This window comes from Martes martes (genome assembly GCF_963455335.1).
Source record: "Martes martes genome assembly, chromosome: 16".
Lineage (NCBI taxonomy): Eukaryota > Metazoa > Chordata > Mammalia > Carnivora > Mustelidae > Martes > Martes martes.
Genome location: NC_137904.1, coordinates 16,264,579 through 16,286,518, shown reverse-complemented (window position 1 = coordinate 16,286,518; position 21,940 = coordinate 16,264,579). Strand labels below are relative to the sequence as shown.

At 53.2% G+C, this 21,940-nt stretch overlaps 1 protein-coding gene across 1 annotated transcript; it reads right to left on the bottom strand.

Moving 5' to 3' along the window:
* Nucleotides 1-1,408: 1,408 nt before the first annotated feature.
* LOC308357769 (myosin-3) lies at nt 1,409-20,799 on the bottom strand (the record flags this gene model as incomplete). Its single annotated transcript, XM_080827521.1, has 39 exons — nt 1,409-1,562; nt 2,100-2,237; nt 2,346-2,441; nt 2,601-2,705; nt 2,799-2,969; nt 3,802-3,927; nt 4,004-4,207; nt 4,318-4,626; nt 5,211-5,335; nt 5,557-5,722; nt 6,344-6,527; nt 6,909-7,105; nt 7,214-7,332; nt 8,370-8,496; nt 8,599-8,988; nt 9,418-9,508; nt 9,589-9,734; nt 9,849-10,025; nt 10,114-10,356; nt 10,552-10,807; nt 10,895-11,031; nt 11,121-11,244; nt 11,648-11,765; nt 11,861-11,948; nt 12,571-12,641; nt 12,753-13,059; nt 13,162-13,332; nt 14,056-14,205; nt 14,289-14,407; nt 14,832-14,970; nt 15,056-15,159; nt 15,894-15,992; nt 16,071-16,134; nt 17,097-17,189; nt 17,745-17,853; nt 18,439-18,466; nt 18,917-19,073; nt 19,448-19,591; nt 20,596-20,799. The coding sequence occupies 39 exons, from the start codon at nt 20,797-20,799 to the stop codon at nt 1,536-1,538; spliced, it is 5,823 nt and encodes a 1,940-aa protein (XP_080683647.1). The 3' UTR covers nt 1,409-1,535.
* Between the last annotated feature and the right edge of the window lie 1,141 nt (nt 20,800-21,940).

Below are 21,940 nucleotides of genomic sequence, written 5' to 3'. Positions count from 1 at the left end.
ATTCTTCACGGGCGGCAGTGGGTACATCTGTCGGGAGGCATACGATGTCCAGTGGTCTGTATTTCTGTGATCCTAAGAACCAGAAATCATCAGGGTTGTGATATTCCTAATTCAAACCCCGGTCGTGATGTTATAGTTGTTTCATTTCCTTATGTACCACTTTGAGGACCCCGGTAACAGGAAACCATTTGCTTTCTGGGTCACCCATTTCCCATGGAAGGCAGTCCTTGTCATTGTCATTCAGAACAGCACTGGGCCGCCGCTGCCCCTTTGGTCCAGCCTCGGGCCTGGGTCCTAGTCAGACTTGTTCCCATCATGACTCCTCTCAGCAGCAGCTGCCCCACAGAGACATGCTACTGTTTAGTCCCAGTGTCACAGAAAGTATTGAAAGCAGGTCAAAGAAACGTGCTCTTGGAGACTGAATTCTCTGAAACCATCAACACGCCAAACCTGACATTGACATTGGCCTCCTTTCTAGCGACAGGTCCCAGGAGGCCCTAAACTCTGTGCTGGGTGCTGAGGAGAACTCCCCCGCCCCTCCCTGGGTCTGTGATGCCCACTGAGCATCTCCTCATCTTCTAGAATTGGACAAAGAAGGGAACCTGGCAACTATTTCTGGGAAGTTTAATTATGACAAGAAATGGGTGATTTCAGTTAGAAAATGCTCTTTTCGGTAGAAGATCAGCCAGAGGGTTACTGTGACTGCCTACCATTTTTCCTGTGAAGACAGGTTTACCCTGAGTAAAGGGTGAGATTTCCTATTGTGTGGCTTCGACAGAGCTGTTGGAGGGACCCCTTGTCACCCCGTTCCTTCGTGTATTCTCAATAGTTACCCCAGCCCTCGTGTGGAGGGTGGCCCGACAAAGCCTTGCTGGACTCCAGGGGTCCTTCCTGATAGACTGTGGAGGAGGGGAGTCTGTCCCTTGCCCTATAACCCTGTTCAACTTGACATGGGATTTTTCCAACCTGAGACCCTTGTGTTTCCTTCACATCACACTGAGGCAACTCTTCTGACAAGCCCCGGGCCAAAGCAATATTTTTCCTTTACGATCTAATCTCAGCAGTCAGTTAAGCGTTCCTCTCTTGCTTTCAGCTTAGGTCATGATCTCAGGGTTGTGAGATCGAGCCCCGTGTTGGGCTCCACGCTGAATGTGGATTCACTCATCTCTGCTTGAGATTCTCTCTCTCCCTTTCCTTCTGCTCCTCCCCACTCGCTCTCTCTAAGAAAAAAAAAAATCTTTAAAAATAAATAAAGAAAATAAAAGCAATCTCTCCTTGTCCCCAACTACACACGAGGGGGATTTATCAAGCCCTCAGCTGACAGAGATTTCAACATGAGGCACAAAAATCACCAAGCAGTGAACCATTTCCACACAGGGAAGAGGAAACAAATACAAGGAAACAGCCTCTAGTTGAAAACGAAGGAAAGTTTAATGTGTATGAAGAAGGAGTCACGTGGAAATTCACGATAATGGCCAGGAGCCAAGAAAATATACATTCTGCATATTTTCTGTCCTGCTCCAGAAGACGATCACTCACTCTTCACTCTCATGGACCACCATCTGGAAAGAAAGTGGGCGTTTTTAGTTCCCTCAGATGGCAGAGACCTATTTCCTCCTGTCCCCTCTTCCCGCAGGCATCGGGGAGTTGCTCGCTTGGGTTTTTCAGTAGGACACAGGGTGTTGTTTTGGACCTTGGGAGAATACACGATTGCATACGTGGAGGAAGTCGCCCCAGAGCCCGAGAAACTGGCTCCCAGAGAGCAAGCCCCATCTTGGGGGACGTCCTCCCTCTGGTTATCGACCTCCACGTCCAGGGACTGAAGACTAGTGACAGCAGAAGGCGTCTGAAAGCTCTCAGCCAGAAAACCCTCCTTCCTTTTCTGGATCGTGTTTGCTTTATTGCAACTTGGGTTTTGGTGGGGCTCAAATCCCTTCCTTTCCTGAACCTGACATTGACCAAGCCCTAAAGTACGGGGTTCTCCAAGGTTTTCCCAGCTCAAAGGTGTCTGCACCGCTGTGGGCTCTTCCCCGCTGGCCCCCAAGCGCAGCCCTGGCATGCACCTGCTGTTCTCTCTAGTGCCGACTGGAGCCACCTACCCTGCTGGAGGTGAAGTCTCGGGTCTTAGCTCGAAGCTTATTGACTTGGGATTCCGCGATATCAGCGCGTTCCTCTGCCTCCTCGAGCTCATGCTGAGCTTTACGGAATTTGGTGAGGTGAGCATTGGCCTGTTCGTCCTAAAACCAAAGAGCCCAGGCAGGAAAGGTGAGCGCACACCCGTCTCAGAGCTCCCAATGTGGGACAGGCCAGGCTGCTATTCAAAAACCACAACGTGTCTGACTTACAGCCTCCTCCGCCTGCCTCTTGTAGGACTTGACTTTCACTTGGAGCTTATCCACCAGGTCCTGTAAGCGCAGCACGTTCTTCCTGTCCTCTTCACTCTAAAGGCAAGAACATAGTGTGTAGCTAGAGGAGGGGCAGAGCTGCACGAGGTCTGGCCCCTTTTCTGGGGCAACAGGTTTCTCTCCTGGAGAGAGAACCCAGGGCAGCGGTGTTTGCCGTTTGCCTCGAAGGTGCCTGTCGGGCTTTCCTTCGCTCACCTGGTAAGTTAACTCCTTGACCCGCCGCTCGTACTTCCTCAGGCCCTTGACGGACTCCGTGTTCTTCTTCTGCTCCCCTTCCAGCTCAAACTCCAGCTCCCGGATCTGGGGAAACAGTTGGGAAGTTGGTCTGGGGCTGGAGAAGGCGCGGCTGAGGCCGGAGGCCCTGCCTGTGCCGGGAGCTCATCCCGCCAGTACCCGAGTCTCCAGTTTCTGGATCTGCTTCTTCCCGCCCTTCAGGGCCAGCTGCTCAGCCTCGTCCAGACGGTGCTGCAGGTCCTTCACCGTCTGCTCCATGTTCTTCTTCATGCGCTCCAGGTGGGCGCTGGTGTCCTGCTCCTTCTTCAGCTCCTCGGCCATCATGGCCGCCTGTGAGTGCAGACAGAGGTCAGGTGCAAGGCTGGGCGGGCACCCAGGGGACCAGAGCCATGCTAGAGAAGGACGGCAGGCGAGGCAGTGACCGAGCCCACCCTTCCACAATGGAACACGAGAAGAGCTACGCCGGGTACAGAACAGAACCTGAGAAATGCAATGGCCAGGGACTGGACGGGGGATGGTTTCTTCCCTTTCTTGAACTGGCCTCTTTGGGACCTTATCCTCCCCCCCCCCCACAAACGCCCCAGGGAATTCTGTACTTCGCTGTCACCAGTATGTTTTCAGAGGAACCTGAGACCTGGAGCAGACCGGCTGGTACCCCCCAGGGCAGCTTTGTGGATAGCGAGTTAAGGGAAGGCGGGGAGGGCACTGGGGCGCGCGGACGCCTGGGAGCGGAGGAGCTGCAGCGGTCCCCACCAGGCGGCAGGTGGCGCTGTGGGAGCCGTGGCCGGCGGGGACCAGCGCTCAGGGCGGGGCCGCAGGTGCAGGTGGGAGGGAGGGAAGCCCGCTTCAATCAGGTGACAGCGGGTGAGACAGGAAACCTAAGGGTCTCGTGTTCATGGTTGCAGTAAGTCAGATGTTGGAGGAAAGAAGGGCGTGCCTCTCTGTGGGCCCTAGAAACGGACTGTAATCCTTATGCCGCATTACTGACCACACTGGCCGTGTCAAGGTGCCGAGGGGTCGTGCTGATTCGGATGCAGGGGGCGTGGACTGCACCCCCGTCTCCCCCACCCCCACGGGAGGGGCCCCGGGCCCGTCTGGTGGGAACGATCGGGGTCAGGAGAAGGAAAGCCTCGCCGCGCAGCGCGCGAGGGGAGAGCCTTACATCGGTGATGGCCTTCTTTGCCTTCTCTTCGGCGTTCCTCGCGTCCCTGCTGGCATCTTCCACCTCGCTCTGGAGCTGCGTCAGGTCCGTCTCCAGCTTCTTCTTGGTGTGGATGAGGCTGGTGTTCTAGGGCGGGGGCAGCACGGTCACCGTGCGCGCGCGGGGCCAGGGGCGCCCTCCCCGCGGCCGGCCCGCCCCTCACCTGGGTGTGCAGCAGCTGCACCCTCTCGTTGGCGTCCAGGAGCTCCTGCTCCGCCAGCTTGCGGGCCCTCTCCGTCTGCTCCAGCGACGCCCGCAGCTCCTCCACCTCGGCCTGCAGCAGGTTGGCTCTGCGCTCCACCATGGCCAGCTGCTCCTTCAGGTCCTCCTGGCCCCGCAGGGCGTCATCCAGGTGCAGCTGCGTGTCCTAGCCAGACAACCAAGGACAGGTCGCGTTGGCGTGGCGGCGGGAGGGCCGCGAGTGCCCGTCTGTGAGCGTCTGCGGGGGCGGGGCTCCCGCCAAGAGGCATCGCGGACCTTCAGCTGCCCCTGAACGCTCCGGAGGTGCCTGAGGGTCTCCGCGGCCTGGCGGTTGGCGTGGCTCAGCTGGATCTCGATCTCATTCAGGTCGCCCTCCATCTTCTTCTTGATCCTGATGGCCTCGTTCCGGCTCCGCACCTCGGCGTCCAGGGCGCTCTGCATGGTCTCTACCGTCCGCTGGTAGTTCCTCTTCAGCTGCTCGATCTCTTCGTCCTTCTCTGCGATCTTTCTGTCGATTTCTGACTTCACCTGGGTCAGTTCAAGCTGGATTCGGAGGATCTTGGCCTCTTCGTGCTCAAGGGCGGCCTGCGGAGCAGAAACGCAGAGCAGAAATGGTGCGATGAAGGGACAGGGTCTGCTACACCACCCCCTGCACCCCTCACCCCGTGAGAAAGCTTCGGTGAGAGATTCATGACCATGACTCTACAATATTCAAGACGATCTTAAAAAAAAAAAAAAAATCCCTAACGTACCTTCAGGGCAGAAATAACATCTCTTGCATTGCTGTTTGTTTTTTCTTATACTATCGAACAGTAATCACATTTAAACCCTTCTACTTCTCAGGAGCACAAAGCACCTTACAGAGACTTTAAATTCATCTAAGGTTTTGTAAAATCTCATTTTTAGACCGATTTTAATGTAATGATTTTTCTCCAGTAAGTCCAAGATAATCCACAGGTGTCATTTCTTGCCATTTGATAGGAAAGGAGCCGGCCTCCGGATTGTGGCTTGACAGAAATGGGGAGGTAGGAAGGGAGCCACAGAGGGAGGCCAGCTAGCACCCCTCCCTGACCCCCACCCTCCCTGGGGGGACTGCAGCTCCACCTGGGTGGGGGGTGGGGGGCTATATCCAAACCCCTCCCGCCGATGCCTGTTCACATTCTGCTCACCTCTGCTTCCTCAAGAGCCAGCTGGATATCTGCCTTTTCCAGCTCAATCTGCTTTCTTGATTTCTCCAATTCATGGATGGTTTTACCATTCTCAGCGATTTGTTCTGTGAGATCCGCAATTTCCTCTGCAAACACAGAAGTCTGGATTGCATTTGAATGCCTCTGCCCAGGTTTCCAGGCACAGCAAACACCTCCTGAATGCTTGGTGACTAGTTCCCTGTCCTTCTAAGGTGGCTGCTTCCTAGAGATAAGACTGGGTCGAGACAGAGGCGTGCGGGGATCTGCATCCCGAAGCCAGGCCCCCCCACTGCCAAGGGGGCGTGTCAGGCTGTGTCAAACCGCTTACGCTCCAAGTTCTTATTTTCCCGTTTCACAGTTTCGAGTTGATCTAAGGCTTCCTCGTAGGCATTTTTCAGCTTGAAGAGCTCGGTGCTCAAGGAGCGGGACTCCTTCAGAGACGCCTCTAGCTCTGCCTGGCTCTCCTCACACTTGGTTTTCCATTCGGCCAGCACCTGGAACACAGACATGGCAGGTGTGCCCTTGATTGGCTCTGCTCCAAGCTCCCAACTAGGCATAAGCGTTAAGGGAAATACTCTTAGAACCGGGGCTCCCCTTGGCTGCGTCTCTTGCCTGGCGCCTTGCTATTGGTTCGAGGAGCCCAAATTTCCTTCCATAAGTTTACTTGAGATCCGTAACCTATCAGCAACAGTCGTCATCTCTCAGAAGCACCTGTATCCTCTGAGACGGTAGTCTCTGGGCCCAACTGCCCTTTTCTTAATATGAGAATGGCCCTGCATTTCTAAATATTTCCTCAAAACTTTGGTTCAAGTTATCTTAATGTCATACTAAAAGGGAGGCTTTCAGAGAACCTCCCAATGGCACCCGAGCTAGAACCCCACATGTCAGCCCCCCAGACAGGCCAGCAGAACGGGGAACTGAACACATGCTGACAGCTTGAAAGGGACGTCCACCCTCTTCGCACGCCCGTCTCATTTCACACACAAGGAAACAACAGCCCAGTGAAGCTTAGGACTTGCCCAAGGCCACACGGCTGGTGGGGGCAGGGGCAGGACTGGGACCCAGCGTCCTCCTTCCGTGACTACCCGGGCGCCCGCGTGGAGCTGACCCCGTACCTTGTCAAAGTTCCTCTGCTTCTTGTCCAGAGCGGCGGCCAGAGAGTTCGCTCTCTCAACGTCAACCATCAGGTCCTCGACCTCCCCTTGCAGCCTCTGCTTGGTCTTCTCCAAGGAGGCACACTTAGCATTCACCGCCTCGACCTGTTCCTCCGAATCTTGAAGGCGCTGAGCAAGTTTTTTCCTTAAAGAACATGAAAGAGAAGCAGGCACTATTCAAATCTCAATTCTCTTAAACATCACTGTCCATCAATTTGGAATCACTCCTCTGTGTGACTCAAGCAGTCATTTGCTTTCCTAAGCCCAGGGGAACCTCCTGTGTGCTCGAAACCAGTGATCCATAACTGGCCTTGTCTCTAACCAAGATCAAAGCTGTTTGTCTTAATGAAGTGTTAATGCCAGGTCCCTCTCGTGGCGTGCACAGCGCTGCCTTAAGACACAGATGAGGTGGGGAAACACCTCGTAACGGAACAAAGCCATTCCCGAGGAGCTCTAACCCCCGCGCCCTCTATCATCTCATCGTCTGAGCTCTCTCGTTCTTCGACAGGCAAATGGACTTGCGTACTTGGCCTCCTCCAGCTCCTCCGTGCGCTGGATGGCGTCCGTCTCGTATTTGGTCCTCCACTGGGCCACCTCGCTGTTGGCCTTGGACAGCGCCCTCTGCAGCTCGGCCTTGCCCTCCTGCTCCTCCTCATACTGTTCCCGCAGCAGGTCACAGTCGTGGCGGGAGGACTGCAGGGCGTGGGCCAGGGCGTTCTTGGCCTGCGGGAGTCAAGAAAGAAAAGATTCTCCAGTGGCTGAATAACGTTGCCCTGTTTTCCTGGAGTAACTGAAGGCTAGACCGAGAAAGCGGTCCGTCAAATGACTGACCTTGCTTTCTTCCTCTAACTGCCTCTTGAGCTCTTCTATCTGCTGGGTAAATGCTTGCTTGCTCCTGGAAAGCTGGGACACTATGCTTTCCTTTTCCTCCAGCTGACGACTCAGCTCGCCTAGGTCCAGAAGGAAATATTTTCATTTTATTCATGCACTCATCCATTCATCGAGTTCCTAGTGTGTGTAAGGCACCGTGCTTTTTATCCGGGGAGAGAGTAAATGACAAGGGAGAAAGGAGAAACCAAAGACACGGCCCATAAGGTATTGTTCTAAACCACTAGAAGCCTGGAGTGACTTTTGTCGGTAAAACCCACTGAGAATGATTGCAAATTTAAACGTTACCTCCTAAAAACACCCATCAGACCTCCTAGTGGCTGGTGTGTCCACATGTTTGTCGATTTGTCATTAGAGAAATAGTGCCTGCCTTGGGACTTTATAGCTCGTAATTTGAAGTTGGACTCTTGGGTAAATGTGGTGGGTTCAGGTTTATAGGCTTATGCAGAAGTAAGAGGAAAAAGGTAAAGGGAGGGACCTAGTGCCTCCAGAGGTGAAGCCCCAAGATGACTATAGAAGAGGCAAGTAAACCATCTTTCTTCGCTATCTTGGTTGTGACTGCCAGCAAAGGATTGATTAATTCACTGGGATGATGGGCAGGAGGACCAGGGCTGGGCAGGGCCCCATTTTCTAGGTGAAAGCCCTAGATAATGTTCCCCTATGCTTCTCCTACACACCAGGAACCGACACGCACTGGCTGTGTTTCTTTACCTATTGTCTAAAACACTTGATTGCAGACCACGAATCGGAATTCGTGTGCATCAAGAAATAGAAGAGCCTTGGGAAATCGTTTCTAGTATTGTTTCTGCCATGTAGATTCTTCTCCATGCAAGGTATTATGCATGTTGAAAAAGCTTGAAGCAAGGGATATTCTGACTCCCCTCTCGTTCTGATCCCCTTTTCTTGCTCCTGTTCTTACTGAACTCTCAATGTTCCCTCCTTCACGATATCTTGAATGACTCTTTTTTGAGTCCTTCTGATTTCTTCTCTCCGCAAAGATGCTTTCCTAGGGGTTCTCCCCTACACGGAGCTGCCCTTTCGTGTTGACCAATGGCCTCCCTGCCCCGGAGGCGACCACCCCTCCCATCTCATCGCTCACCAGCCTCCGTCTGCAGACGGGACTTCTGTGTGGCCAGCTCGCTCATGCTCCTCTGAATTTCCTCATTCTTGCCCCTGGCCTCGCTCAACTGATCCTCCAGAGTTCGGCATATTTTCTCCAGATTAGCCTAAAGGATTGAGAACGGGGAGAACATGAAGGCCCTATTCAGACTGGAACGACCCAGAGGTGTCTCTCCTCAAAAGCACTGGGCCCCATCCTGCCCGAGCACCTTGGATTTTGACACGCTCTCCACGTTGCTGGCGAGGTCATCGATCTCCAGCTTGAACTCGCTCTTCTCCTTCTCCAGCTTCTGCTTGACCCTCTGCAGGTTGTCTATCTGCTCCCCGAGCTCGGCCACGCTGTCCGCGTGCTTCTTCCTCAAGGTGGCCAGCATAGCTTCGTGCTGCAGCGTGGCCTCCTCCAGGTCCCGGCGCATTTTCTGGAACTCGGCCTCGCGCTTCTTGTTCAGCTCGATCTGCGTGGAAGTGACCCCTCCCGCCTCCTCCAGCCTCTCGCTCAGCTCCTCCAGTTCCCGGGCGTAGTCACTGCGCTGTTTCTCCGTCTTTGCGCGGGTCGCCCGCTCCGCCTCAATCTCCTCTTCCAGCTCCTCAATCCGAGCCTGTGGAGGGCAGCCATTCACCCACGGGCAGTAGGTCCCCAGGGTGATTCACTCTGAACATCAGGTACAGGCTAGTTTCCATTCTCTTTAAATAAACCAATGGTTGGGCTTCTCCCAGGGGAGTGGGACTATTGTTAATTTCGTTTACTAGTTTTTTGTGCCCCAGCGTGGTCATTATTCCTGCAGGGACCAACCTAGGACATTGTCCATTCAAGTAAATGTTGACCCCCAACCAATACCTTCATTATGTATTTTATCTTAAGTTATGGAAAAATTGTTCATCACTGCTATGTCAGCCTAGCAGAAAGGAAACTGATGAGGCGGGCAGGCCTGTGGTCCTGCCCACTGGCTCTAGAGGGCTTACAGCAGACGGCACCCAGCCCACATGCTTGACCTTCACACAACAGGAAAATCTGGGACGCCTCCTACCTGTAGCTCTTTGATCTTCTTCTGAAACTGGAGGCCCAGCGTCTGCTCATCTTCCATTTTGCTTTGCAGCTGACTGTATTCAAAATCCTTCCTGGGAAGGGAAATGCAGAATGTGTGAAGACGGAGTAGCTAGAGACTCAGAAAACTGGGATCAATGGCTTTAGGACATACTTCTTGAGCCTTTCATCCAGCTGCTGCTTGTCATTCTCCAGATCTAATATGGACTCTTGGGCGAGCTTCAAATCTCCCTCAAGCTTCCTTTTGTTCCTTTCCAGATCAACGCGGAGCTTCTTTTCTTGTTCTAGGGAGCTTTCGAGCTGGAAAGGGCACCATATCCATTTTGAGAACAAATGCTTTGCACTGGTGGATCCCTGGGCGGGGGGTCCTCCCACCCTGAAGTTCTAGGACTCCCATGAGTATTATTTACTTACGTCATCGACTTGCTGTTCCAGTTTGCTCTTGATCTTGCTCAGAGAATTGACTTTGTCTTCTTCAGCTTGGAGGTCATCCAGGGCTTGCTGGTGGGCCTCTTGGAGGGCCTTCTTCTCCCTGGTCAGCTTTGCGATGGTTTCGTCCAACCCTGCAAGTTCCTCAGTAAGGTTTTTAACCTAAGAAAAGGCCACAAGCAAATTATAAGAAGAAATAGTCTGGTTCGCAGTGACTACATGAAATCGGAGAGACCCACAGAGAGAGTACCTTGTTCTCCGTGGCGTGCTTCTCCTTTTCAACCTTGGCCAGCGTCAGCTCAAGGTCATCAATGTCTTTCTTGAGCTCTGAACACTCGTCCTCCAGTTTCCTCTTCTTGGCCGTCAACTCTGCATTGATCTCCTCTTCATCCTCTGCTCTCTCAGTCACCTCCTTGATCTTGGCCTCCAGCTGGAATTTGGCTTTGATCAGCTGGTCACACCTCTCCTCTGCGTCCAACAAGTTCTCACTTTCCTTTAAAAAAAAAAAAAAAAAAGGAATCAATCACTATTTCCTTTAATGAGATAAGGTTTGTGACATTCCCGTACCTTGGTATACATGAAGTCCTTTAGGAAACATCCCAACTGCAAAGCAAAAATCCCCACCCCAAATCCAGTTTTTCTAAATAATGAAATCCCTAAGCAAATGTAAACCATCCTAAACACATACGGCTTGCACTTGGAGCTGCAGGTCATTTTTCTCTTGTACTAGAGTCACCAGTTTTTCCTCTAGTTCCTTCCTTTTGGCCTCTGACTTGGCGAGCTCGTCTTTGGTTTTCTGAAACTCTTCCTTCATGGTGGCCATCTCCTTCTCGGTCTCCGCGCTCTTGAGGAGCGGCTTGATCTTGAAGAAGAGCTTCATCCAGGGCCAGTGCTTGACGTTCATGAAGGCCCGGATGTTGTACTGGATGCAGAAGATAGACTCCCTGAAAACAAAATATATGTTATTTCCAGGAAGTACCCCCCACTCCCACCCGCAAAGAGCTCATGTTTGAACAGAGGCCTTGCTTGACCTTCTCTGCACCATCTTCTGGAATTCCACACGCATGAGGAACCCTCTGCACACCGCTTGTGTCCGGGTGATCAGTTTGGCCAGGCGGTCGTCTCGCATTTCCTCCAGGGTTCCCAGCAAGCCAGCCTTGAAGAATACCTTCCAGGGGAGAAGGATGTTATGAGTCCATGATGAAGAAGTCCAGAAGGGACCGAGTGCCAGCATCTGTCAGAACCGAGAGGCATTACCTTGGTGTGTCCAAATTTGTACTGAGTGTGGTCAATGTCAATGGAGGCCAACAGCTTCTCGCAGGCTTTCTTGCTGTCAATGAACTGTCCCTCAGGGATGGCACTGGCATTCAGCACTCGGTATCTGCCATTGTAGACACAAAAAGAGTCACAGACCATCAGCAAAGATGTGAACCTTGGATACCAGCTAGTTCAGGCCTCTCTTCCATCTAACAGGCAAGAAAGCCAAGGTCCATAGAGGGAAAGAGACTTTCCCATCGTCACACTGCTCGGTGGTGGCCTAGAATCTAAGCCTCCTGACAATTCGAGCAGGTCTTTTCCTGCCATGTCAGATGCCAGACACGCTCTTGAGAAAACATGGAAGAAGGAAGATGTATACCTTGGCTGGGAGGTAGGTCAATCATTTGACATGAAAGTTTACAACTGCTGTGTTGAAGTGGGCCCTTTTCATGTTGGTATTTCTCCCTCTCAAATTCTGGCAACTACATACCGCAGCAAGAAACACACAGAACGTTTTGATTAAACACCTTTGTTTAAAATCCCCGTAGAGAATCCTGTTTGGGAACCCCTTCCTGCAGATGCGGATGCCCTCCAGGACCCCGTTGCACCGCAGCTGGTGCAGGACGAGGCTATGTTCCATGGCCCCTGAGAAGAGAAGCGAGAGACGAGAGACATCAGCTTCACGTGGGATTTCGTGGAAACTGAGCACTGTCTACCCCAAGCGTCAGCAGGCTTCTTACCTGGGGTTTTGGTCTCATTGGGAATTATACAGCGCACAAAGTGAGGGTGAGTTGTTCTTAAATTTGACATCAGCTTGTTCAGGTTTTCCTAAAAGATGAATTTTGACAGTCTACTGTAGGCTTTTAAAAGACGGAGATGGACCGTGATGAAAAATAAGATCTGTATTTTCAACACACCATGAATTCTAAAGAATGAAATTATTTAATTCTTTCTTTTAGTAGTCCAATGACTAGAGGTACAGGCACGTAACTGATCTAGTGGTCTTTTGCCTCACGGTGAGCCAGAGACTAACTACGTACAAAATGCTCTCCGAAATGAGTTCTGGAAATGTGTCTGGCTCCACTGGGAGCTTGAGATGATCTTGCCTTTGCCCCTCAGGAAAGGGGGAAACTTTGTGCCAAGGGCTCATCCCCCAGGCTGGCCAATGCAGCTACCTGCTGTACAAAATAACTGAATTCTGGACCAACGTTTGTTAAACCTCATTTACATATTATATATACTTATATATATAGTTACTAGATATAATATTTTATATATATATATATATATATATATATATATATAATCATACTGCCATTCAGCTTCCCCGAATAACAACAGATTAAGACCACATTCCTATTCTTGAATAAACCAAGGTCAGAATCTCTACATTGTTCATGTTGAGTTCACTTAAACCAATTACAAGCAAATAAACCTGTATTTTTCTTACCCTGAAAAGGGCAGAGACAGTCTGGAAAGAAGAACCCTTCTTCTTGGCGACTTTCTTCTTTCCGCTGTCAGCTGAAAGAAAAGATGGCTCGTGCTGTTACCAGATCTCCAGGGGTTTTGGGGGCCTGTGAGCTGAGTGGCACGAGAAAACACAGATAGGGGGTAGTCTGTGGAGTCTGTTACCGTCTGCTGTCGCGAAGGTAGCGTAGAGGTGTGCCAGGAGCCTGTTGGAGGACTTCTGGTACAGCCCCACCACGGTCTCGTTCAGCGGGTCCTTGTTCTTCTCCAGCCAGCCTGAGACACTGTAGTCCACGGTGCCCGCATAGTGGATCAGCGAGAAGTGCGCCTCGGCCCTGCCCTTGACCACCTTGGGCTTCTGGAAGTTGCTGGACTTGCCCAGGTGCTGGTCATACAGCTTGTTCTTGAAGGAGGTGTCTGTGGCCTTGGGGAACATGCACTCCTCTTCCAGGATGGAGAAGATGCCCATGGGCTGGATTAAAGCAAAACCAAAATGCATATAGGGTAAATATGAGCTGTAAGATGAGCCAGGGAGTTTACAAGAAGACGTTACTGAGTGGACAGTTCAGGAGACCTTCTCGATGAGCTCGATGCAGGCAGCCAGGTCCATCCCGAAGTCGATGAAGGTCCACTCGATGCCCTCCTTCTTGTACTCCTCCTGCTCCAGCACGAACATGTGGTGGTTGAAGAACTGTTGCAGCTTCTCGTTGGTGAAGTTGATGCACAGCTGCTCCAGGCTGTTGTACTAATACCAACACAGAGGGTTCACGTGCAAAGTCAGACTTCCTGCAGAATCCAAGACCTATCAACCTTCCTCCTCTTTGCCTCAGGCTCTGCCAGCTCATTTAATCCTTTAGCTACGGGAACGTTCTTCAAGGTCTAGCCCCGATCACATCTCTTCCTTGGAAACTTCTTTGAATTTCCAGCTAGAAGGTGTTTCTTTATCTCCTGAGTCCCCGTGTTTGGGATCTCTCCTGTGCACCAACCACGATCTCCCTTATTTTATAACTACTCTTCCCCGCACCATACGTACTTTCTGCTTTCTTCTAGGAACTACAAACTCATCTTTCCTTTGCCAGCACGTCTCATGTCTTGTGACACAAAATATATGCTCTCAAGAGCAGCTATATGCTTCTAACCAAGAACCAGCAGGATATTTATGTAAAGGTCACGTGGTTGGCTTATCAAATTCCCCATATGCCTGGCTTTTCCTATGTCAATGATTGCATTTGAGTTCTTTCTTTTATCCATTTAACAGTGTTCTTTATAAAATTCCACTTGTCCCCAGTCTTCAGCTCTCTTGAAATCACACAACCCCCCTCCCCACAAGGTGTTTCTCTACCTGATCTGCCCTACAGTTTCCTACACGATGTGATGCTCTGACATGTTGCTCACCTTGACATCTTCCTATGGGGTCATGCGGACCCGTCCCGCCCCACATGAAAACACGAAGCTAAGGAACCCAGACCTCAAAGATCTCGAAACCGGCAATGTCCAAAACACCGATAAAGTGTTGTCTTGGCAGCTTTGTGTCTAGTTGTTGGTTGATGCGAGTGACCATCCACAAGAACAGCTTTTCATAAACGGATTTGGAAAGGGCATTCACAGCGTGGTGAACCTGTTGGGGGAAAGATCACTGGGGTGGGAAGGCAGCGGCCATCAGAAGCCTGCGTCTCGCACAGCCCCGAAGCAGCTGCTCACCTGATCTACAGTTTGACCTTTGGTAACGTACTCGTTCCCGACTTTCACCCTGGGGAAGCACAGAGCTTTCAGGAGGTCTGACGAGTTCAGGCCCATCAGATAGGCCGTTTTGTCCGCCACTGCCAAGAAAAGAAAGACGCTCACAAAGGGGCACCTCTGATACCCGGCAAAGTAGAAGACCCACTTTGAAACATCTGCATGATATTCAAAGCTTCTCAAAGCTTGTCTCGGCTGTTTTTACATCTCTTCTCTTTAAACTGCTTGTATGTGCCCAGTGGAAGCTAAGTCACTCCGAGAATATGGTAGTATTCATGGGAAGGCAGGACTGGGTTCCAGAGAGCCCTGGTCCTGTCTCACTGCCCCCCAAACAGGCCCATTCCGGTGATTCAGCAAATGGGGGTGGTAACGCTCGGTGTCAGAACCCCGGAGAGGTTCACCTCTCCACGTGGAAGGAGGATTCATTGCTTTCAAAAGAGGTACCCAGTGATCTCCACTGACCGCCCAGCCAGCTCTGGCGAATGGCCTATTGTGGTTATCTCGTACCTTCGGTGCCGTCCGGCTCGGCCTGCTCCTCCCGCTGCTTCTGCTTGAACTTCATGTTCCCGTAATGCATCACGGCGCCCGTGAGCTTGTAGAGCCCAGACTTCTCCTCTGGGGTGAAGCCCAGGATGTCAATGGCGCTCTGCCCGTCAAAGGACAGCACGTTAGTCGGCTGACCCTGGTGATGGAGGAGGAGCACCCCCCAGCTTCCTCTCGGTTCTACTTACGTCCGTAGCCAGCAGCTCCTCTGCATCATCAATGCTGGCCACCAGGATTTCACCCTGGCTGATGAATGGGTAGTCGTAAGGGTTGGTTGTAATCAGCAGCAGCTCTGAAACGAGAAATTTCAAATAAAGATGTCACACAGATGCAAAGGAAACATCCACCCAGTGGACCTGAGCTCCTAGATTCTGGGCTGAGACTTTCACCAGGGGAGCTCAAATTGAATTTAGTGTCAGAAATTGCTTTCCGGCAGCCTGTCGCTGCGTTGAGGATTAAGAGCCCCCGAGAGAACATCTAGATTGTCTTGCTTTGCGCGTAAATGGTGCATCTCAGCGTAGGCTGGGGAGATTTACTCCTTGAAGCTGGCAGAGCGTGGGTCAGGAGAGGAGCCCACATGGAAGGAAGCACAGGTGCTTTGGTATCGTCGCAGCCTTTTCCAAACCTGCTGAAGGGCTGCAGCCGGTTTCCAGGCGTCGGGACCAGAGGGCGGAGCAAGCATTGCGAAGAGCAAAGCCCACCGCGCTCACAGAGGCCTGTGTTGGGCTCAGGAATAGGGGCCGTTGGTCTGGGGAGAGGCTGTTTCCTGTGTCCGGACACTAGGGGGCGCCGAAGGACAACCAAACGCTCAGCTCTTCAGCCGGTTTTCAGGAGCCCTTGCGCAATTCAGCTGTGGTTTAATCTCCTTCCTGCCCAGGGTATTCAGTTCCTTTCAAATTGGCACATGGCTGTCAAATGGCCCCATCCCACTTCTAACACAAACATCCTCCGTTGGCGGCCGAGTCACCTATGTGTAGGCAGGTGCAACTCTCCGTGGTGCGTGACGTCAGGGCCCACGTGCCTCACCTATGAGCTCCGGCTTCTTATTGGAAAGGATCTGGTAGAAGATGTGGTAGCTCCTCTCAGCCTTCAGCTGGAAGGTCACTCTCGATTTTTCCAGCAGATCTATGGGCACAAACACGGCACTGTTTGCCAGACCGCCCCACCCACCCTGGGACGCCCTCTGCCCTGTAGTCCACTTACAAGTTTCAATATCTGCAGAGGCCAGCTTCCCAGTGGTCCCAAAGTGGATTCGGATGAACTTGCCCTGTGGGGGGAAGGGGACAGCAAGTGTCTACGTGGCTCCAAGTGTCCCTGCTAGTCTCCTGGGCAGCATGAACAGGAGCTTTCTTCCCCTACTTAAAATCGTGTCTTCCTTCTTCTCCCTTCTCTGCCCACTTTGATGGGTCCCCTTTCTTCCATGCCCTTTGCTCCACAATTCCTCCAATGCCCCCCTGGTCCCCATCCCACCATAAAGTAACAGAGTGACTTTTTTCAAGATGCAAATCAAACCATATCGCTTCCTGGCTTACAGAATCGCTCAGGCGCTTCCTGAATAAAATCCCCCTTCCCTCCTCATGGCCTCCACGCTCCTATGTGACCAGATCTCTGTCCACCTCTTCCCCCACCCGTGGGACCCACCTCCTGCCCACCTTGCTGTCGCCGCGCGAACTCTCCGTGGGTCCCTTGACTACACCCGGCCCTTCCCCACTTCTGAGAGTGTGTGCTTTCTTCTTTTTATTTTATTTATTTATTTATTTATTTACTTGACAGAGAGAGATCACAAGTAGGTAGAGAGGCAGACAGACAGAGGGGAGGAAGCAGGCTCCCTGCTGAGCAGAGAGCCCGATGCGGGGCTTGATCCCAGGACTCTGGGATCATGACCTGAGCCGAAGGCAGAGGCTTAACCCACTGAGCCACCCAGGTGCCCCGAGTGTGTGCTTTCTCTTCCCTTTATCCCTCTTCATCCTGCAGGCCCTGGGGTTCACAGGCCGGCCCCCCTAGATGCCTTTTCTGCCAATCCTGTCTAAAGGAGACCCTGCCCCCAGTTACTCCCTGTTTATTGGAGCTTTTTATGAAATTGTCTCGCTGCTGTGTTGCATCCTGTCATTGGCTACCCCCCACCCCCCTGCACCCTTCCCCCCCGGGGCCTGTAGCTTCCGTGAGGACAGGAAACTGGCCTGTCCTGAAGGCCCCTAGAAACCCCAGCCGAACTGAACTCGGACTCACAAAGCGGGACGAGTTGTCGTTCCTCACGGTCTTGGCATTCCCGAAGGCCTCCAGCAACGGGTTGGCACTGATGATCTGGTCTTCCAGTGTCCCCTAAGGCAAGCCATCAGGAGAGGAAGCAGCCACAAATGACACTGGGAAATGCCCCCCAGCTCTGCCCACCTACCCACCCTTGCTGTCTGGCAGCCCGTGGCAGAACCTGTCCCCATAGCCCTGGCTTTCCAGGACAAGTCTCAACCAAATCCTCCGCATGGCTCAGTGGAAACGTTTCGGCTGTGTTGTAACATTCGTGTGCACTTGAGTGTCTCCATGCAAAATTCCCTTCTCTAGTGAGTCTGGCTGTCTGCTTAGGGTTGTAACCTATCTCTTTTGAAAAGCAGATATTGCTACAATTCTCTTAAGTCGGTGCATGTGATTCTGCAGAAAAGAACAAGCTCTGAGCTGCTCCCCAAATGACCCTGCTTAGTTAAGCCTCAGAGCCTTGCTTTTTAGGGAATCGCAGCATCTGGACGATCAACCACACACCCTGGGTTGTCTGCGTAACCGGCTCTCCTGGGACTTCAGATCCCAGCCTGCCCTCGCCGCTCGCTGTGAAGTTAACACAAAGGTCAGAGGTGGAAACTTGGCAAGCCTTTCCCTTCCCTGTACCTTCATCTTGGAGTCCTTCTTCTTGGCGAGGTCTCCAGTCGCTGCAATTGTTGCAAAGTACTGGATGACCCGTTTGGTGTTCACAGTCTTCCCTGCCCCGGATTCTCCGCTATTTGAGAGAATATAAGAGAAAGGGAGAGAGAAACGTGTCCTGTTAGTATAAACAGCCTCCCCAAGGTGTCCCACAGAGGCCTGGACATACCCCAAGCCACAGCAGACCCACATCTGCCAGACAAATGTAAGAAACTTCTTGGAGAGGCAGAGGCCCAAGGGAAGGGTCATCAGATCCGGGCTCCCTCAGCAATGGGTGATTCCAATTTTGGGGACCTTACATATTTCCTTCTGGGTGTACATCCCCACCTCCATCCTGTCATCACAGACTCTGCTCTAAGTACTTTCCTCTTTTCTTTTTTAAAGAGAAAGTGTGCAAGGGGGGGAAGGAGCAGGGGGAGAGGGAGAGAGAATCTCAAGCAGACTCCCCCGCCCCGGAGTGCAGAGCCGGACGCGGGGCTCAATCCCACGACTCTATCATGACCTGAGCCAAAACCAAGAGTCAGACGCTTCCCCGAGTGAGCCACCGGGCGCCCCTGCTCCAAGTCCGTCTAATGAACAGCATAGAGCAAACAGTGCCTTTGCCTTCTGCCCTGGAGACAGAGTCACAGCTACGGAGCTGCCCTGGGTCTTCGATACTTACGTGATCAGAATGGACTGGTTCTCACGATCTGCCAAAGACAAAATGAAATAGTTGACACCGATATGAGGAGCGTCCCCAGGCCTCCGCCCCTTGTCAAGCAGTCACGGTTGGCTACGCCAGGCCTCCTCCGCGTAGCATTTTGTGGGGGTCTGGGGGCAGCCCGAAGAGCCTCCTTCTTGACGGCGACACTCAGAGCGGAAGCCTCTGCCTCACACCAGCCAGCGGCTCTTCATCCCACTGGGTGGAACCATGTGAAACTGTGGGTCTTCACCCCGCCCCCCCAATGTCAGTTTCATAGGGTTTAACCAATGTTTACCTTCAATCCAGACTTCCTAGCAGGGCCTGCAAAGCCCTACAAGATCTGGCCTCTTGCAGCCTCTTGAACGACCCCCTCGTCTCCTCCCTTCTTTGGAGGGCCCAGGCCAGCCAGCAGCCCCAGCGCGGCCCCTCCACGGCAGGTCCCCTCCCAGACACTCACCGGTCAGCATGAACTGGTAGGCGTTGTCTGAGATGGAGAAGATGTGGGGCGGGGCCTCCTGGCGCTTCTTGCCTCGGTAGCCCTCCACCACCTCGGGGTTGTACACCGGCAGCCACTTGTAGGGGTTCACGGTGACACAGAAGAGGCCCGAGTAGGTCTGTGGGAGTGGAAAACGTGTGTGCATACGTGCGCGTGTAAAACCCTTTGCCTCTGTTATTCTGTCTGGATGCTGAACTTGTAAAGGAGGGATGGATTTCTCTTTAGAGATGAGGCACAGAAACGCAGAGGGGACCAGTCGGCCCTCCTGCAACTAGCAGGTGCCCAGGCCCGAACCTCGGCTGGCTCTCCTGCTCCCACCCCACTCCCGGCTGCCAGCCTCTCTTCTTCCTAATGCCCCCTTCCTCCCTCATCCCCTGCCTTTCTCCTCCCCCTCCTCCTCCTTTCCCTCCCGGCTCCCCTCTCATGGGACAGCTCCGTCACACCCATGTCACCCCCACTGCATGGGCCGCCCCAGGGACCCTGGGCACTGACGTAGATCATCCAGGACGTGTAACGGTCCTTGAGGTTGTACAGCACGGCCGGCTCGTTCAAGTGCGTCAGCATGGCCATGTCCTCGATCCGGTCGAACTTGGGGGGGTTCATCGCATACACGTCCTCTGGTTTGACCACCAGGGTCTGAGTGGGAAGACGGACAGTGACCACCTAGTGTCGTCTGTGTGTCTTGCCCCCTGTTTTCATTTTCTTGTCTGTCTCCCACGAGAAGCCTGAATCCCAAGGGGCGAACCCTGGGGAAAAGGGCCCTCGGACAGCGGGAGAAGACAGGGCCAGGGGGAGACTCACGGGAACACCGAGAGCGTGTGATTATCTCTGTCGCTCAGGAATTTTGTCGTTTTCTGTCTACAGCGCTCCCATCTCTGGGCAAGGTGGATGGGAAACCTGTCTTTTCCTGCCTTCAGGTAGGAGTAATTTAAACCACCCTGTGCAGCTAGCCCCCTTGTGATAGGTCTGGACTATCTGCTTCCCACCGTCCCTGCTGCTTTGCAAACCCCCTGGCAGCCCAGACGTCTGACGGGTACAGAAAGCCCCCTCCAGGAGCCTCGGCGGGGGGATGGCCCTGAAGGACGACTCCACCTGCCCACTTTCTTCACACGAAACCCAGTGACACTGTGTTCTTTTTATTCTGCTTTTAATATTTTTTTAACTTTTCTCAGAACATTTCCAGATTCTTCTGGTCTCGATTCCAGAAACTGGCGAAGTCCAGGATTTCACTACCATGTTCTTGGCCAGAATGTACGGGCTACGCTGCTCATGGTCTTCATGAAACAGGGAGGCTGCCATTTCACACGGAGCCTGTGGTCCGCTAGGATCCCTTACTCGCTTTCCTTCCTTCCTGAGCTAGACAGCTACTGCTAGAAAAAGCGGGGGGACCCAGGCTACCAAAGGAGAGTGTTTTGCCGAAGAAGGTCTCGCTGTTGGCCTTCCAGCCTCACACCCTTTACGATCCCCTAAAGCACCGTGAACATTGGCAAAGCCTCCTTCCTGAACTCGAATTGCTTTGAGCGGCCACGACTAGGTGGTTGTTGGAGGCGGGTGGTGTGGGTGGCAGGTGCACAGACTCGGCGACCGTGCAGAGCCCACAGAGGGCCCGGCGGCCGGCAGAGGGCGTGCGCGAGGCTTACCCGATTATCTTCGGTTTCCACTGTGACCTTCCCATCCTGGCTACTCTTGATTCTCCCCTTGGCGTATTCCTCCTTTGAGTCGACCACAAAGCAGTAGGTCTTGGCGTCGAAGGGCTGGTTCTGAGCCTCGATCCTCTCCTTTTCCGACTTCCGGAGAAAAGGAGCGGCGATGCCGAACACTTCCATTTCGGTGTCGCTACTCATGGTGCCGCTGGAGGGCACGGGGGACAGGTGAGCCCCGCCGCCACCACCCCGCTCCAGGCCCGCGTGCCCACCCACTCTGCCTGCCCGGGGCAGCCCCATGAGTGGGGGCCCAGAAGCCCGGCCGCCCTCCATCCCCCAGGGCTCCACCCACAGGACCCAAGGGCTACAAAAATCACATGTGCGCATGTGCCCCGGGGCTTCTCTGTGCAAACAGCACACAGCACAGGTGATCCAAGGTTCGGATCCAATCGTGAAGGGCCCCCAGGGGTGAGGGCAGCTCCCGGGACCTCACCCTCCTGGTCTGTAAAACCCAGCAGCTGCCGAGGAAAGCTTTAGAAGTAAACACCGTGAAAAGTAACCATTCTTCACAAGTGTGAGAGTGGCGAACAGCTACGGGATTTCGGGACCATTGGGATTCAAGGTGGCTGCCTCCTCCCACAAGGAGACCAGCTTTGGCTCAGACTAGAAGCAGCATCAGATGCCAGCATCCATCTGGAAGGTTCCTCTCCCACCTAAGGTGTGCTTGTCTGAGTTCACTTCGACTCCGCGCCCTCAAGGCCACTGGGAGGTGGGCGTGACAGGGAACCTCAGATTACCGGGGGGCTCCCAACAGCCCAGAGACCTGATCTGCTTTCTCACCTGATCGGTCACACCCACAGGAAGGCAGCACAAAACAGCAGCCGTGGAGAATCAGACCTGCAACAAATATGCAAAAGATAGAGTCAGGACCGGGGGGAGTGTCTGGTTCAGCTTCGCAACAGCTCTGGATGGGATAAAGGCATAAGGACCAAGGCTGGTGATTTAAGAAGAGATTTGCCCCAGAGGCAAGCTGGAGAAGCAGATGGGACATGACCCACGGTAAGCCCTAAGGCAGGAAAAACCTCAGGTGTCCCCAAATCGGGCTCCGACTGGCAGTGGCTCCCATGTAGAACCGGACAGTAAGGTCCGATCCCTGATTAGAAGCTTGTGTTCCAGCCAGGGCCAGGTCTCGTCTTCGGCGGACAGAGAGGTCTCTGACAGTGGCTCATGGCTTCACAGCCAGCGTGGTCTTGAGGGGACAGGGCACCGGAAAGGCACACAGCCCAGGGGGTCCAGGAGAGGGCAAGGGAAGGCATGGAGTCCCCCGGCCCCCTGCACGGAT